The 17,403-nt window shown below is 47.8% G+C and overlaps 1 protein-coding gene across 3 annotated transcripts in view; it reads left to right on the top strand.

The window, feature by feature from the left end:
• Window positions 1-1,598: 1,598 nt before the first annotated feature.
• The window catches only part of dele1 (DAP3 binding cell death enhancer 1), a 24,412-nt gene continuing 8,607 nt past the window's right edge, over window positions 1,599-17,403 (top strand). The window contains exons 1-9 of one of the 3 annotated variants that reach the window (XM_069897981.1): window positions 1,599-1,829; window positions 3,569-3,692; window positions 6,817-6,934; window positions 8,170-8,314; window positions 11,075-11,203; window positions 12,544-12,623; window positions 14,153-14,246; window positions 15,054-15,196; window positions 16,636-16,794. In XM_069897981.1, coding sequence (XP_069754082.1) covers window positions 1,799-1,829; window positions 3,569-3,692; window positions 6,817-6,934; window positions 8,170-8,314; window positions 11,075-11,203; window positions 12,544-12,623; window positions 14,153-14,246; window positions 15,054-15,196; window positions 16,636-16,794 — 1,023 coding nt within the window. In that variant the 5' untranslated portion in view covers window positions 1,599-1,798. Of the gene's footprint in view, window positions 1,830-3,568; window positions 3,693-5,396; window positions 5,473-6,816; window positions 6,935-8,169; window positions 8,315-11,074; window positions 11,204-12,543; window positions 12,624-14,152; window positions 14,247-15,053; window positions 15,197-16,635; window positions 16,795-17,403 lie in introns of those variants that run through there. The other 2 variants (XM_069897983.1, XM_069897982.1) reach the window with 2 other exon arrangements.

Here is a 17,403-nt window from a genome sequence, read left to right as displayed (position 1 = left end):
AGGCTGTCGAATGAAGGGCAGGCAAACCAAGAATCCTCTTATGAAGCCAATCAAAGTTCACGCTTGAAGTCTCTCAGAAAAAAAATTGTTGATCACAAACTATGAAAAGTTCCCACTGCTGCTTGACGTGTTGAAGATGGAGCTGGTGAGGAAGCTCTTGGAGAAGGATGTGGCACCAAGAATGTTTCACATATAAAGGCAACTTGTTCAGTGTTTCATTCTGCACATTATTTAGGTCCAAGTGACAGACCACACTCTGATCACTTTGGCTGAACTGGAACTTCAAAACAAAAATGGTATTGACATTGGAATTGGACTGCATTCCTGCACTAGTGCTACAGAGATGATTAATCACATGGACATTAATATGAGAAAGAACATTTTCCAGTATCTTCTTCTTCTTTGGCTTGGCTTCGCGGACGAAGATTTATGGAGGGGGTAAAAAGTCCACGTCAGCTGCAGGCTCGTTTGTGGCTAACAAGTCCGATGCGGGACAGGCAGACACGGTTGCAGCGGTTGCAGGGGAAAATTGGTTGGTTGGGGTTGGGTGTTGGGTTTTTCCTCCTTTGCCTTTTGTCAGTGAGGTGGGCTCTGCGGTCTTCTTCAAAGGAGGTTGCTGCCCGCCAAACTGTGAGGCGCCAAGATGCACGGTTTGAGGCGTTATCAGCCCACTGGCGGTGGTCAATGTGGCAGGCACCAAGAGATTTCTTTAGGCAGTCCTTGTACCTTTTCTTTGGTGCACCTCTGTCACGGTGGCCAGTGGAGAGCTCGTATATCAAGCAGATAAATAACAAGATGTCTGTTCTCATTGATGAATCAACGAGCCTGAGTATTAAGACCGGTCCAATGGAGAGGGTGCAGAGGAGATTTACCAGGAAGTTACCTGGGTTGAAAAATAAGTCTCATGAGGTAAGGTCAGCAAAGCTGGGACTTTTCTCTCTGGATCGTAGAAGGATGAGAGGAGACTTTATCAAGGTCTACAAGATTCTAAGAGGCATAAACAGGATGGACAGCCAGCACCTGTTTCCCAGGGCAACAGTACCAAATACTAGAAGACATCTATATAAGAAGTGGTGTAGCAGGGGGAGTGGTAACTTCCTTGAGCACATTTTTCAAAAGTGGCACTTTTCCTTCCACCTCCCCAGTGCAACGCTGCCAAAAAATCAGTGCGGCCCACCGTTCAACAACCGACTCACCATCAGGTATGTGTCATGGTGCTTTTTATTTTAATGTGCTTGCTCCCCCTGACTTTAGAACCTGGCTACACCCTTGTGTATAAGGTGGGTGGAGGGAAGTTTAGGGGAGACGGGAAGTTTTTTTAATGCAAAGAGTTATGGGGGCCTGGAATGCATTTCCAGGGATGGGGGAGGAGGCTGGAACATTAGGAGCATTTAAGAGACTCTTAGACACTTGGATGGAAGGAAAATGGGGTGGGGAAGGTGTAGTTATTTTGGAATACAGGTATATTCGTGAGCCCAAGGACCTGTACTGTGCTGTAAGGTTCTATTTTTCCCACATCGACATTTAAAACGAGTTTATTGTGAGGAGGAAGCGGGTCAGGGAAGCTTGGGGAGGGGGTGGAAATCTGGAACAGCCTGTCATTGAATCATCACCCCCTTTATTAGGCAAACTCGTGCGACCCGCTGCATTGTGAGAGGAGATGGAAGTCGGTGGGCGCCGCAGCACGGATGTGACGTCACCGTGAATACGGGACTGGACAATGCATCATCGTGTGAGTGCCGGCGGCGCGGGGTGATGACGTCAGGCGGAGAGCGACGGCCGGAGCTGGAGCGCGGGCATGTGGCGGCTGAAGGGGTTTCTGAGCAGAGGTGAGAGGGGTGGGGGGTGAGGGAATAGAGGGTGAAGGTGTAGGTGGGAGAGGGAGGTGGGTGGGGGGTGGAGGGGGGTGGAGGGGGAGGGTGTAGGTGGGAGAGGGAAGTGGGTGGGGGTGTAGGTGTTAGAGGGAGATGGATGAGGGGTAGAGGGGGAGGGTGTAGGAGGGAGGTGGGGGATGGTAGAGGGGGAAGGTGTAGGTGGGAGAGGGAAGTGGGTGGGAGGTAGAGGGGGAGGGTGTAGGTGTTAGAGGGAGATGGATGAGTGGTAGAGGGGGAGGGTGTAGGAGGGAGGTGAGGGGAGGTGCAGGAGGGAGAGGGAGGTGGAGGAGGGAGGTGGGGGGAGGGGGAAGGTGTAGGTGGGCAAGAGGTGGGTGGAGGGGGAAGGTGTAGGTGGGCAAGAGGTGGGTGGAGGGGTAGAGGGGGAGGGTGTAGGTGAGAGAGGAAGGTGTAGGTGGGAGAGGGAGGTGGGTATAGGAGGGAGGGGGAGATGCAGGAGGGAGGTGGGGGGAGGGTAGAGGGGGAAGGTGTAGGTGGGAGAGAGGTGGGAGGAGGGGTAGAGGGGGAGGGTGTAGGAGGGAGAGGGAGGTGAGGGGAGGTGCAGGGGGGAGGGTGTAGGAGGGAGAGGGAGGTGAGGGGAGGTGCAGGAGGGAGAGGGAGGTGGGGGGGGGGGGGAATGGGGACAGAGTTATGAAGTGTTACCGAAACGAACAGGCCCACAGCCCAACTCATCCATCCTGCTCACCAACTCAAATCTTATTTGTCTGCAATGGGACCCTATCCTTTCCTTCTCTGTGAATTTAAATGCTTCCAACTGTATCTGTTCTATGTCTTTGCTTGGGCCAGCCTACTGCACAATACCTTGCCTAAAGCCTGGGTAAAGTCCATGTATACCTTGCCTTCATCGATTATCTGGCAAAATTTACTTTGAAAAGATCTCTTAACTATTTAATTAGTTTGAGGGTAGTACAGAAATGCATTTTCCTTACCTCAAGGGATGAATGAAGTGATTTGATTGTTTCCAGGGTGTGGCTCTCTAGGTCTGCCGTCTGAAATCAAAGTTTCGACCCTTTGAAGTGTTTCTTTGCTTGCTCTAGAAGGTCTGGAATCTGCCAGCTCTTCCCAAGCTACAAAGTTTCTCTCAGCAGGTCACACAGCATCCATAGGCGTACAGTGGAGTTACAAGCCCTGCTGGCCCACGAGCCCATGCTGCCAAAATAAACCCCATATGTTTTGAAGGGTGGGAGGAAATCAGAACCCCCGAGGGGAACCCACGCAAACATGGGGAGAATGTACAAACTCCTTACAGACAGCGCGGGATTCAAACCCAGGTTACAGGCGCTGTAATACTGTCATGCTAACCGTGTCGCCCATCCAAGAAATAGGAGCAGGAGTAGGCCATTCAATGTGATTGTGGCTGATCTGATGATAGGCTGCACTCCACCTACTTGCCTTTTCCCTTATCCCTTAATTCCTGTCCTATCCAACCTTGTCTTAAATATGTTTACTGGGGTGATATCCACTGCTTCACTGGGCAGTGAATTCCACAGATTCACCTCCCTTCTGGGGATAAAAATGGTGAAAACATTGGTGACCCTCCATTTCCCGTGGAAGCTGCATGACCTGCTGAGTTTCTCCAGCATGTCTGTGTATTGCGCTCAGCCCCATTTTCTTGCTTAGCCCAGTGTTGTCACGAGCTTTCCCGGTTTCATCCACTTTTTTTGTTCTCCCCTCAGTGCTTCAACGCTGTCCCGTGACTGGGCCTTCGTCCTCACTCCGCCTGCCAGCCACTCATTGTGTGGAAGATGACACGTTAAACCCCTCACCCTTGGTTTCCACCCATCAATCCTTCAAAAGCAGGTTGGTTGTCAGCCAAGAGTACGAATCCGGATTTTAAGTTTTCTAACTAATGTCTACCAAATCCATCGCTCCCCTAAAGTAGCAAGGCCAGCAGCATCCCCCACCCCTGGTTCACTGAGGTGCTGGTGAATGCTCGCTTTTGGATTCAGTGAGACCACAGGGCACTGGAGACCAAAATGCTTTGGGTTGGGACTGCTATCATGTAGCTGAGTGGGCATATAGATGTGGCAGATTAGACACACTGTGGGCTGGATCAGAGTGCACCTAGCAGATGGCATAAAGACAGGTTGATGCAAAGACTAGCTGAAGAGTGCCATGTATTGGAACCAGGATGCAAGAGGGTGCCCAATGGCGCTGAAGGTTTCCTGCTCATGTCCGTGTAGCTGTGAGAGCGCTGGAGGTGAAGCCAAGGACACTTGGGGACTCTCCTCTGAGGCGCTTCAGGCAATTTCTGCGGATGGTGAATCTGTCCGCCTTACAGCAGGCGAAAGCAAATTCCGGGTAATATTGCATCTGTCTTCAATACATGACAATAAAGGAATCTTGAAAGGGGAAAGTAGTGAGAGGGAAACAGAGAGGAGAATGTAAAACCAGAGATGCTGGAGGAACTCCACTAGTCTTGCGGAGTCCATAGGAGGTAAAGATATATCACCAATGTTTTGGCCCTGAGCCCTTCGTCAAAGTTCTCAAGTTCAGGCCGGAAATGTCGGTAATGTATCTTTACCTCGTATGGACGCTGCAAGACCGGCAGAGTTCCTCCAGCGTCCCTGTTTTTGTTATAATCACAGCTTCTGCAGACTTTCGTGTTTTACTCCAGATAAGAAAGACAGGCAGGGAAGTTGCAAATGAAATGTGATGCGGGAAAGTGGACAGTTGTGCACTTTGTTAGAAGGAATAAAAGGCCAGCTATTATTTGGATGGGGAAAGTTTTCAAAATTTGGAGGTGCAAAGGGATGCCCTGAAGATTCGCCTCCAGGTTGAGTCGGTGGTGAAGAAGGCGTCCTATCGAGAGGGATAGAATACAAGAGCAGGGATGGGATGTTCTGGTTTTAGAAGGCACTGGTGAGGCCTCAGCTGGAGGACAGGGGACAGTTTTGGGATGTTCTGGCGTTGGAGAGGGTTCAGAAAAAATTCACAAGAATGATTCTTGGAGTGAAAGGATTAGCATTTGATGGCTCTTGAACTGTATTTCTTGGAGTTCATAAGAATGAGGGCCTTGTAAAACCATTTTGAATGTTGAAAGTCCTGGCCAGAGCAGTTGTTCCTCATCGTAGGGGAGTCCAAGTCAAGGGGCACAACTTCAGGATTGAAGGGCACCCATTTAAAAAAGAGATGTGGAAGAATTTCTTCAGCCAGAGAGTGGGAAACCTCTGGAATTTGCTGCCATGGGCAGCTGTGGAGGCTAGGTTGATGGGTATAAGGCAGAGATTGAGAGGTATCTAATTAGTCAGGGTATCAAGGTTATAGGGAGAAGGCAGGGGAGTGGGGCTGAGTGGGAAAAGGGATCAACTCGTGATGGAATGGGACTTGATGGGACAAATGGCCTACTTCTCTTAAATCTTTAGCCCTCCCTGGCTCAGCTGACTGTCAAGTCCCTATTTCCTAGCACTCTTTGCTGTTTCCAGTGCATGTCCAGATAATTTATAAATGTTGGGATATGTTTATTGTTATAAATATACTTTCTTCTTTGACTTGGCTTCGCAGACGAAGATTTATGGAGGGGTAAATGTCCACGTCAGCTGCAGGCTCGTTTGTGGCTGACAAGTCCGATGCGGGGCAGGTAGACACGGTTGCAGCGGTTGCAGGGGAAAATTGGTTGGTTGGGGTTGGGTGTTGGGTTTTTCCTCCTTTGTCTTTTGTCAGTGAGGTGGGCTCTGCGGTCTTCTTCAAAGGAGGTTGCTGCCCGCCGAACAGTGAGGCGCCAAGATGCACGGTTTGAGGCGATATCAGCCCACTGGCGGTGGTCAATGTGGCAGGCACCATGAGATTTCTTTAGGCAGACCTTGTACCTCTTCTTTGGTGCACCTCTGTCACGGTGGCCAGTGGAGAGCTTGCCATATAACACGATCTTATATAAACTTTAATATAAAAATGTCCTGAAATTCTTGCAGCAGGCACACTGATAACGTAAGATACATTAATAAACAGTCAGTATAAATTTAAATTAACGCACGGGGAAAATGGGTTAAAAGAAAAGGGTTGTTGTTCAAGTTCCTGACCAATCCAGAAGGCAGGGCAACACAGCTGCAAATGTTGAGAAGTTGGGGAGATGGGATTCAGTGTCCGTGGAGAGAAATGGTCAGTGTTTCAGGTCAGGACTCTGCTGAGTCTGGAGAAAGGTTTGCAACCCGAAATGGGCTGTTGGCTGTCTATTTCTACCCACAGATGCTGCCCAACCTGCTGGGTCTATCAGCCTCTCGGTGTTGGCAGCAGGTAGAACGTAGAGCCCAGTACTGCTTTGAGGTCGATGAGCACCTTCAGAGGCAGAGAAAGGTGTTCATCGTTTGATGACGAGTTTATTGTCGTAAATGTATATATGTCCTGAAAGTCTAACTTGCTTCAGCTGAACAAGTTCTTGCTTTTTAAAATTGCAATAATGACTAGAAACCAATTACAATGGTATGCTTAATTGAATTAAAATGAAACAATGAATACACAAAAAAGGTAGCGTTCAGTTATTCGCTAGGGACCCTAACCCTAATGTGTGAAAAATGACCTGACAGTAGTGCAGACAGTCCTTTTGTGATGTGGGAGCAGTTCCCTGATCGGTGTAATGGGAATGTTCAAGAGCCTGATAGCTATTGAAAAGAAATTGTTCTGGAACCTGGAGGTGTTAGTCTTCAAGCTTCTGTACCCTTCAGGCTGAAGGGAGCAGTGAGAAGAGGTTGTGACCGGGGGTGGGGGGGGGGGGGGGGGGAGGGTCTTTTATGATGTTGGCTGCCTTCTTGAGGCAGCTCCTCAAATTCGGGTCGAGACCTTGCAGCATCTTATTGAGTCATCTTGCAGGGCCTTGACCCAAAATGTTGACCATCTCATTGCCTCCACACCTGCTGCCTGACCTGCTGAACTCTAGCAGTTTTTTATTTAAACTTTAAAACATCTCATCTTGCATGTGAATTCCCAGACCGACAGATCTTCAGAATGGAAACGCAGGAGAGAGGAAGAGGGAGGAAGAGGAGCATTGGGCTCGATTTTATACCAGGCCATTACCTCAGTTTTCAGGATTGGATGCTGTCGGCTGGGTAAGAATAGAAACATTTTCCCTACCTCTCGTAGACTTGCTGTGCCCATCCTCTGAGTTCTGGTGTGTTCTGTATGTGACCAATAATAATTACTAATACCTCGATTCCAATTCACATGATCATTGAATAGCCAGAGTTGTTTTAAAGTTCAAAGGTCAGATTTATTGTTGGAGTACATATACGACGTCCCATAAAATCCTGAGATTCTTTTTCCTGTGGTCCAGAAAGAATTTCTACTTATTGGTAGTGAAAACTACTCAAGAAAAGATGTGTTAACAAAAGAGAGAAATGTGCACAAACTACAATACAAAAAATAATATTCAATAACAATAAAATGCACAAGAGTCCTAAATGAGTCCCTGATTGAGTTTGTTGTTGAAGAGTCTGATGGTGGAGGGGGAGCAGCTGTTCCTGAACCTGGGGGTGCGAGTCTTGTGGCACCGAAACCTCTTTCCTGATGGCAGCAGCGAGAACAGAGCCAGTGCTGGGTGGTGTGGATCCTTGATTGCTGCTGCTCTCCAACGGCAGCGTTTCCTATAGATTTTCTCGATGTGGGGAGGGTTTTGCTGTGAAGTCCTGGGCTGTATCCAGAACCTTTTGCAGAGCTTTACGCTTTGGTATTGATGCCCCCTACCAGACCATTAGCAAGCTGATTACAGTGGCTTCCACGGAGTTATCCGCTGGCCGTGACGTTTACTGAGTGCTTTAAATGATCTATGTATCGGGGACTAAATATGTTATATCTTCATGTGTTTATGTGATTATTATGTGCTGTGTTTGTGTGTGCACCATGGCCTGGATATTTGCAGTCAGATGCTATTGAAGTTGTATCCTAATGCCTCCCTTGCCCCATCCACAATACCACGTGTACAGGCGCATGTAGATGTACAGTGTGGTAACAGGCCCTTTTGGTTTACGAGCCCTTGCTACCCAATACCAAATCTACCCTATCACACCCAATTAACTTATTCGGCCCCCCCGCACCGGAACATTTTGAACAGTGGGAGGAAACTGGAACCCCTGGGGAAAACCATGCAGACACAGGGAGAACGTACAAATTCCTTATAGACAGCGCAGATTCGAACCCCAGTCTCAATTGCTAACGCTCTAATTAAATTGTGCTAACCGTGCCACCCAGGTAGTGATGCTGTGTGCCCAGATGTGCGGGCGTCTGCCCTTTGGAAGCACCCAGAGACCAGCCGTACTAACCCGGTATCTGTCCCTGCTCCCCACAGGGTGCTGCCACTGTGGTGCTGCTACAGTTTGCCAGACACCTGCATCTCCAGTTGTTCCAGCACCATGAACCACAGGAGGGTGATGCAAGCTCGCAGCCATCTATCCCAGGCTTCTCTGCTTCTACACTGACTCCGGACCAAATCAGTACGTTTACATTTCCTTCACATTCACGCAGATTTCCTCCAGACTCCTTGCGAGAAAATGCTCTCTGCATGCTGAGGAGAGGAAATTGTGTTCCCCCTAATTCTCCTGCAGCCCCAGAAGGGCTTCCCGCTTCCAGGGTCAGGGTGGGGGGGGGGGGCAGAGCACCGGGGGGGGTCGGGGGGTCAGAGCACTGCCTGGGTAGAGCGACTCTTGCCTTTCAGAAGTGGTTAAGAAACATTTTCACATGAAAAGATTTTGAGTTCTTTTCTAGAAAGGACAATTCATAGTTAAGTCTGATTTTTCAGAGCACGTCAGTTCAGAATCAGAATTTATTGCCATGAATATGTCACAAAATTCATTGTTTTGTAGTTTCATTATTGTGTATTACAGGTGAAAAAGTTGCTATAAATTTCCTTAAATAGACTATTTTTAAAAAAATTAGTGCAAAAGAGAAAGTGAGGGGGTGTCTGTGGTTCACTGTTCATAAATCTGATGGCAGAGGGGAAGAAGCTGTTTTCATCTTCAGGTTCCTGTACCTCCTTCCTGATGGTAGCAGTGAGGAGAGGGAATGGCCTGGGTGGTGAGAGTCCTTGAGGATAGAGGATGCTTCCTTGAGACCTCTTCCAGGTGTCCCTAATGGAGTGGTGCCTGTGATGTTGCAGGCAGAGTTCAGAACTCTCTGTCGCCTGTTCCTATCTTATGCATTGGTACTTCCATTCCTGACTGAATGGTCTCCACAGTACACCTGTAGAAATTTGCAAGAGTCTTTGGTGATATACTAAGTCTTATCCAACTCCTAAGGAAGTCCAGCGAGCCTTCTTCATGATTGCATCAACGTGAAGGCCCCAGGATAGTTAACAAAGCTGGAGGGCATGGGGAAAAGACAGGGATGTAAAATTAGGTCACAGATCAGTCATCATCAAATTGAATGTCAGAAAGGCTTGAAGAGCCGAATGGCTTTTCCCGGCTCCTGAACCCCCAAGACTGTGTTTCCATCCCAAGGTGAACACATCGGGCTTTTACAGCAGTCCATCAGGGTCTTGTTCTTCTGCACTGACAGGAAAAATGCAACCAAGGCATGAGAGATTGCAGAGCTTGGGGTGCAGGGGGTCTGGGGTCACGGAGCCCAATTTGCTAGAGGCTGGTAACGAGCAAAACTACAGAACATTATTGTTTGTGGTTTAAGTACTGGGGTGATATTGGTTTCCTTGCAATTTATTTTTTGCAAGGAGGTTTATATGAAGTTTTTCTCTGTGACGCTGCCGCAAAACAACGAATTTCATGACTTGTTCATGGCAATAAATTCTGATTCTGAAAAGATGTTCATGCTTTAAAGGCAGATCAAAGAGGGCTTGGTATTGTGGTGATACGCCACTAGCCGACTGCAGGGGGTGACCTGTGTACCTGCAGGAAGAGCACTAGAGGACAAAACAATCAGCTGTCAATTGACAAGAGGCTGTCAATCAGCCAACCTGAATGGACCAAACCCCACCCGGTCGGCTGCCAATCATCCACTGGGATACAAGCCACATCCGGCCCCTCGAGGTCAGACACTCAGAGCTACAGCTAATTGCAGCAGGGACTTTAAGTGCAATAAAGCCTGCAGATCGGTCTTTAAGCTTTGTGTCTGCTTTTTTGTATGACAGCACACCACAGGTATACTGACACCTGGAATGTGAGGGTTGTCCTAAGTACAGATTGGGCTAGTATCTGGAGGGAGAGGATTTGATGGAAACCTCCTGAAGGTTCCCGACAGGATTGAAGCAGGGAGGACATTCTCCATGTGGGAGAATCCAGGCCTAGAAATAGAGAGAAACACAAGCTGCAGATGCTGGAATCTTGGAGCAAACAATGTGAAGCTGGGGGAACTTAGCGGATTGGGCAGTATCTGTGGTCAGTCAAAGTTTTGCATCAGGACCCTTTATTGAGACTGCTGCAACCAGGAGTCGCTAATTAAAAGCAAGGGCGTTAATCCATTTCAGACAGAAGGGGGCCTTTTCTTTTCCTCTCAAGGTTGAGAGTTTTCACAACTCTTCAAAATCAGGTGGAAAGGTAGAAAGCGACAGGTCAGTGGGAATGCAGAGTAGGGGCTGTAATCTCTATAAATGTCAGGAAAGGCTCAAGAGGCCGACTGACCTCCTGCTTGTAACAAGAATGACACCTGAAATTAAGGAATTAGCAAATGAAGAATGTTTAACGGCTCTTGGACTGTACTCCTTAGAGTTCAGAAGATTGAAGGGAAAAGCTCAAAAACATTTTGGATATTGAAAGACCTGGACAGAGTAGATGCGGTAAAGTTGTTTCCCATGGTAGAGGAGTGAAGGACAAGGGGGCACAACTTCAGGACTGAAGAGCACCAATTTAAAAACAATGCAGAGGAATTTCTTCAACCAGAGAGTGGGGAACCTCTGGAATTTTTGCTATGGGCACTGAGGAGGCAGAGTCATTGAGTGTATTTAAGGCAGAGATTGATGGGTATCTAAATAATAGGCATAGCAAGGGTTATGGGGAGAAGACCAGGAAGTGGGGCTGAGTGGGAGGATGGATCAGCTCATGATGGAATGGTGGAGCGAACTCAGTGGGCCGAATGGCCATCTCCTGCTCCTAGCGAAAGTATTGTATATTCCTTAGTTGGAACTCATTGGGGTAGGAAGATCTGCATTCTTGTTCTGTCCGACATTGCCTCTCTGCCTTGCCTTTGCTCTGGCTACCCTCCCTCCACCCTCCCCTCTCTCTGACCCGTATGCTCTTTGTGGTTAGAGTTCAGCCAGTGCATTCTCCCTCACGGTGTGGTTCAAGGCTCTCCCTCGACGGACCTATCAACTCCTGCAGAGGGACCAGACAAGCACTTTAAGACTGGATGGGAGAACTTCGAAGACATTGAACAAGGTACAAGTCTTGAGAACAGGACTCACAAGGAATTTTTTTCTGGAACAGTTTGTTGAGAGTAATTGCATGCCTCCAGTACTTCACAACTGTTCTTCAGAAATAATTGGGCACTGCTATTGTGGGGAAAACACAGGTGCTGGAGGAACTCAGCCAGTCTCACAGAGTCCACAGAAATAAAGTCATATAAGTGACGTTTTAGGCCTAAGCCCTTCTATCGTGTTTCACTGCTTCGTGGGGTGCAGGATCTTAAGAGGCGCCAAATATCTGGCAAAAGACAGCAACAAGAAGAGGTTGTGACCAGGGTGATGGGGGTCCTTTATGGTGTTGGCTGCCTTCTCGAGGCTGTGCCTCACATAGATGCCCTGGATGGGAGGTTGGAAGCCACGATGAACTTGGCCACTTCTGCAGCCATCTGTGTTTCTGGGGCATTCGAGTTTCCAGCCCAGGCTGTGATGCAGCCAGTCAGTGTACTTTCAACAGTGCACCTTGATAAATTTCATACGGCACGGTAACAGGTCCTTCCAGCCCACAAGCCCATGCTGCCCAATTGTACCCAATTAACCTGAACCTCCATACGTTTTGAAGGGTGGGAGGAAACCCACGCAGACACGGGGAGGACATACAGATTCTTTACAGGCAGTGCCAGATTCAAACCCCGGTCATTGCCGCTGTAACAGCGTTGCACTAAACATATTTGACAATATGCCAAATCTCCTGAGTAGAGCCATTGGTGTGGCTTCTTCATGCTTCTCTGTGTTGGAGAAGGTGACATTGTAAATTGAAGGAACAGAGCTGGATTCTCTTGAGTTCAAGCTCAGAGAAACCCTTGGCAATTGGTACTCAAAACATGGGCATTAACACTACTGTCCCTGGGGGGGGGGATAGAGGAATGTGTCATCCATATCTCCAATCCAGGCAACACCCTGGTAAACCTCTGCACCCACTCCACATTCTTCCTGTGATGAGGTGACCAGAACTGAACGCAATATCCCAAGTGTGGTCTTAAATGTAGTGAGTGACTCTGCTTCCATCTCTTTCTCTCTCTCTCTCTCACTCTCTGGCAGTGTTGTTCAGATCATCTCGTACCCCTCACCTTAAGCCATGTCCTCTTACGTTATCTGCCCCTGATGTCTAACATAGAGTGGGTCACCATATTGGGTAAATATGTTCCATCACACTGTTGATGTGCCTGCAACCAGTCGAACGTCATGGATTTTTCCATCCATGGAGCCTATCCTGGGAAAACCTGCCAGCATTCTGGTGTGTTGTACCCTTGCAGCATCTGCCGATCCCTTTGGTGAGAGTTTTAGTCTTTAATGCCGATCTTCCACATGTTGCAGATGATCCCCTGTTTGTGAAAAGTTCAACACGCTTGGAATACAGTGGAATGGATGGGAGCAGCCTGCGGCCACCTGTCCAGGTAACCAGACTGTACAGTCATCCAGATTTGTTGTCAAGTGCTAGTTCAGTTTTGCTTGCAGACCAGTAGACACCTCGTGCCTAGTACAGCAAGTAGAACATTGTACAGAGTTATGGCGAGAGAGATCAGTATGCTAAGGCAGCATAATGTCTCTGTGTGAGGTGTCATAATTAGCGGTGGGAAAGGGACTGTCCTTGAATGTGGGGGTTGACGATCTTACACTCATGAACGTCCTTCCTGATGGGAGGGGTGAAGAGATTTTTTGGAGATGGAATCAATGGAAGGGGGAGAGGGTGTGTGATGGCTTGGACCACAACAAAGTAAAGGGATGGGAGGGGATCCTCAACATGATGGAAGTGGTCTGTGTCTGACTATTTGATGGGTTAGTGGGCAAAGCACCAAGTGATCGGGTGATAGATGTAGTCCTTTCTGTCAGAGAGGAGGTAGGGTTACAGTTCAGATACAGCCTGACCATGGACACTCACTGGAATGCCATGTCATACTATCCCTGTATGCCAATGCCTGGGTTCAGAGCAAGCCAAATCCCTAGACCATTCCCCACTACCCCTGATGTGCATCAACTCAAGTTCAAGTTTGCAGTCAGCTTTATTGTGGTACAGGGGGAAAGTTCATTTTCTGAGCCATCTTGCTAGTCAACCCATACATAGTGCAGTGATTTAAAAACAGTACCGAGTGCAAAGCTATAGAAAGAGATGTCGGACCAGAGCAATGGCAACACTATTTTATTCATGAATCTGATAACTACGTCTGATTAATGAGATCAGGGTGTCTGCCAACGGGAACGTTGTGTCATCAGGTTGCGCTGATACAATTGGATGACAAATGAACTTGGGGAGAAAAAATTCAATCAGCACAGAGCAAGAGCAGCATTGGAACACTATCGTAGGGTGGAGGACTCTGATGGCTGCAAGGAAGAAACTGCCTTTAAGCCTTTTGCTGCATACTTTCACACTCTTGAACCTTCTCCCAACTGGGAGAAGGGAGAGTGACTGGGATGTGATGGGTCCTTCAGTGTGTCGGCTGCCTTTCCTGGGTAGCGGGAGATGGAGCTGATGTCCTGAGGTGCATTCACCACCTAATTATAAGATTCCTGGGATGATATGTGGGTAACTGTTGGCCTGGTCTGCCCGTGAAAGTGTCATGTGAGGCTTTTATTTTGAGTTATTGGAGCTTTGGTTTACCGCCTCATTGGTGAGTCCCATTCGCGGTAGTTTGCTTGCCTGGGTTACTGTTGTGGTGCTTGGAACCGAGAGAGCTGGCCCATCATGGCTAAAATACTTTAGATCAGGAAGATCTGAGACTGTTGCATTTGAAACTTGCATTGTTCTTCAATCAGAGCCCCCAGTTTTTAAGCTGCCTTTGTCGAACTCTCTAAGCTCAGAAACCATCTCACTAACAAAGTGTTTCAAGCTAACCGCTGTGTATGAGTACTTCCACCCTCTCTGGTTATTTAGACCACCATTAGAGTTAGATCACTGTTTCCTGCTGTTTTTGCTCTGTTGATATAGAGGGAGGAGCCCTATACGGAAGCTATAAACCAAGCCACTTCAGACATGCAAGGAGCTGCAGAGTCCAGCATCTCTTCCACGTTAAACCTCATTGGTAAGTGAACAAAACCCCCAACGTGCTCATCAGAGTGCAGCATCCAAACTCCCCTACCCAACGGCACAGCGGAGCTCCTTCCACATACCTCCACAGAGCTTCAAGAACATCTCGTCACCACGTGCTCGAGGACCATCAGGGACGGGACTCATTCCAGAGAATCCCCACAATGGTGTGTGCAACAGTGGAGGGCATTCAGACACAAGGCCTCTCCTCCTATCACCATGTGGTTCCCTCAATTACAACTCATTGCAATGGGCAAGTTTTATTAAAATGTTCACCTTTATTATTGTGCATCCATTCTGAGTCCCTGCACCTCATGATCAGCATTTGAATTTAGTCATGTATACTAAAACATAGTGGCAAAACTTTGTTTTGCATGCTATCCAGGCAGTCAACCTATATATAGTACAACAATGGTATAGTGTCATGTAGGATGCAACTGCAGAGTTCTGTATTAAAGAGAAAAGTATAAACAGGTTGTACCATGGTTTGGGGGTGGGGGGGGGCATTCAAGAATCTAATAACAGAAGTAAAGAAACTTAAAGGTCGTGGTTTCTTTTCTGCCTGCCAGGAGTGGGGGGGTGGGGGGGGGGGAGGGGAAGAAGAGAGAGTGACCAGGGTGGGATGGGCATTTAGCATGTCAGCATCTTTCCCCAGATAATTGGAGGGAGGGAGGTTTGTCTGATGGCCTGAGCTGCATTCACGACTCTGCAGTTTCTTGTGGTCTTGGGTGGAGCAGTCCCCATCCCACACAGTAATACAACATACCCTGTGTGTCTCTCTCTCTCTGAATCTCTTGACCAGGGATTAAAAGCATAAAAGCCGAAGACGACGACATGGCTTTCTCCTGTTTCATGATGGCAGCTCGGCAAGGCTACAGCAAGGCCCAGTACAACGCTGGAGTATGCTTTGAACTGGGGCGAGGCACAGCCAAGGACCTTGAGAAGGTCAGGATCTGAGTGAGACTGTGCTTGCCACATGGACATGCTGTTTCCTTTTCCTTCCCTGGGCATGTTGCCTGGGTTTCCTTCCCTGGGCATATTCCCTGGGTTTGAATACACCCTCCAATGGAGAGATGTGTCCTTGTGCTTGCTGCATTTTAGATCAGCTTTTAAAGCCAAAACTCTGCTCAAGGTGGCAGTTGCTGTCTGAATAATGCAAGGAGTTCTCCCAGCGTCTGGATAACCCTCTCGCCTCATCGTCTTGCAAGTTCTTAAATAGAGTTACACAGCTCAGAAAACAGTCCTTCAACACCCAACATCTATGCCATCCAAGTGGCCTCCCTGAGCTAGTCCCATTTACCTGTGGTTGGCCCATATCCCTCTAAGCCTTATCCTGTCAAATGTCTTTTAAATGTTCTAATTGTCCCTGCCTCAACCACTTTTTCCAACAGCTGGTTCCTCATACCTCTATGAAGACGCTGGTCAGATAGCTTTCAGATTACAGATTTATTGTCAGAGAGCCTACGTGATATCACACAATCCTAAGATTCTTTTCCCTGTGGGTGAGGCAGAATTACCACCTACTGGCAGTGCAAAAAGAAACTGTCTCAACGTACACATTATACAAATAATATTTTAATAAGAAATATAAACGAACTGCAACACAAAGAGAATTTTAAAAAAATCAATAAAGTGCACAAATAAGATTGAGTTTGTTGTTGAAGAGTATGATGGTGGAGAGGTCGCAACTGTTCCTGAACCTGGTGGTGTGCGTCTCTTTCCCCTCGTACCTGAAACTTGTGCCCTTTATTTTTAGACTCCCCCACCCTAGGTTTAAAAAAAACTGTGACCATAATGCCTCCTATAAGGTCACCCCTCAGTCTCTTGTGCAGAAGAGGGAAAAACTCCCAGCCTATCTTTATGAAACAACCAGCAGGGTGTCTCTGGTGGAGCAGCATCAGTGGGTGAAAAGCTTGTTGACATTTTGGCTCAGAACACTTCATCAAATCTCTTGCACATTTGTATTTTTGCTCCAGAGGCATCTACATTTAAGTTCAGTGTCATCTAATTGTACAAGTTCTACCCAACGAAACCTTGTTCTCTGGTCCTTGGTGCAAAACACTCAGACACATTACACACATACAGATAAACAATACTCTTATGTCTTTCATTATAACTTGAGTCTTTCAGTTCCAGTAACATTCTGTGAGCCTTTTCTACACTTCCAAGTTTAATAATAACCTTCCTAAGGTTGGGCAGCCAGAACGCACACACTATAGTGTGGCCCCTCCAATGTCTCGTACAGTTGTCACGTGATGTCCCAGGCATTGGTACTCAAGTCCATATCCTTGAACTGTTAACCCTTTCTGTTTTTAAGATGTTTTACACACAAGCCATTGCTGACTCTCATCCTGTCTGCCCTCTACTCCTCTCTTGTGCTGTAGGCCAACCTGTACTACAGTCAGGCAGCTGTTCAAGGACACACCATGGCTCAGTACCGCTGGGCCAGGTACCTGTTGGAGGTCAAACCAGGAAGGGATGTCAGGGATACTCGAAGGGCCACTGAACAGTTGGAAAAGGCAGCCAAGTCAGGACTCCAAGAGGCAAGTTGTATTTATTTTGCACCTCTAATCTCGTGCTAAATTGTAAAATTTAATTCTGTTCCCTTTGGGCCCCCCCCCCTGTCAAAGACACTGAAGCTGGAATGGGCCTTGGTTCACTCCTATCCTTGGGCTGAGAAGGACCTACTCACCTCATTTCAGAGCATCACTCAGAATTATTCCTCTCTCGCCTGTGATAACGAGTTTATTGTCATACACATTTTACAATGAACATTGCTTGCTGCATGAAGGGGTGCAGAGAAATCCCCACGGGTGTCAAATGTGCCCATTTTCTGGTTGCCTGAGACCCACTCTTACAGGGCCCAACTAAGACACCTAACCATATAACCACTTACAGCACAGAACAGGCCAGTTCAGCCCTACTAGTCCATGCCGTAACAAATCCCCACCCTCCTAGTCCCACTGACCAGCACCCGGTCCATACCCCTCTAGTCCCCTCCTATCCATGTAACGATCCAGTCTTTCCTTAAATGTAACCAATGATCCCGTCTCGACCACGTCTGCCGGAAGCTCATTCCACATCCCACCACCCTTTGCGTAAAGAAATTTCCCCTCATGTTCCCTTTATAATTTTCCCCCTTCAATCTTAAA

This window comes from Narcine bancroftii, chromosome 9, assembly GCF_036971445.1.
Source record: "Narcine bancroftii isolate sNarBan1 chromosome 9, sNarBan1.hap1, whole genome shotgun sequence".
In the NCBI taxonomy this organism is placed as follows: Eukaryota; Metazoa; Chordata; class Chondrichthyes; order Torpediniformes; family Narcinidae; genus Narcine; species Narcine bancroftii.
The sequence above is the reverse complement of the archived record's forward strand: the minus strand, read 5'-3'. Positions and strand labels throughout refer to the sequence as shown.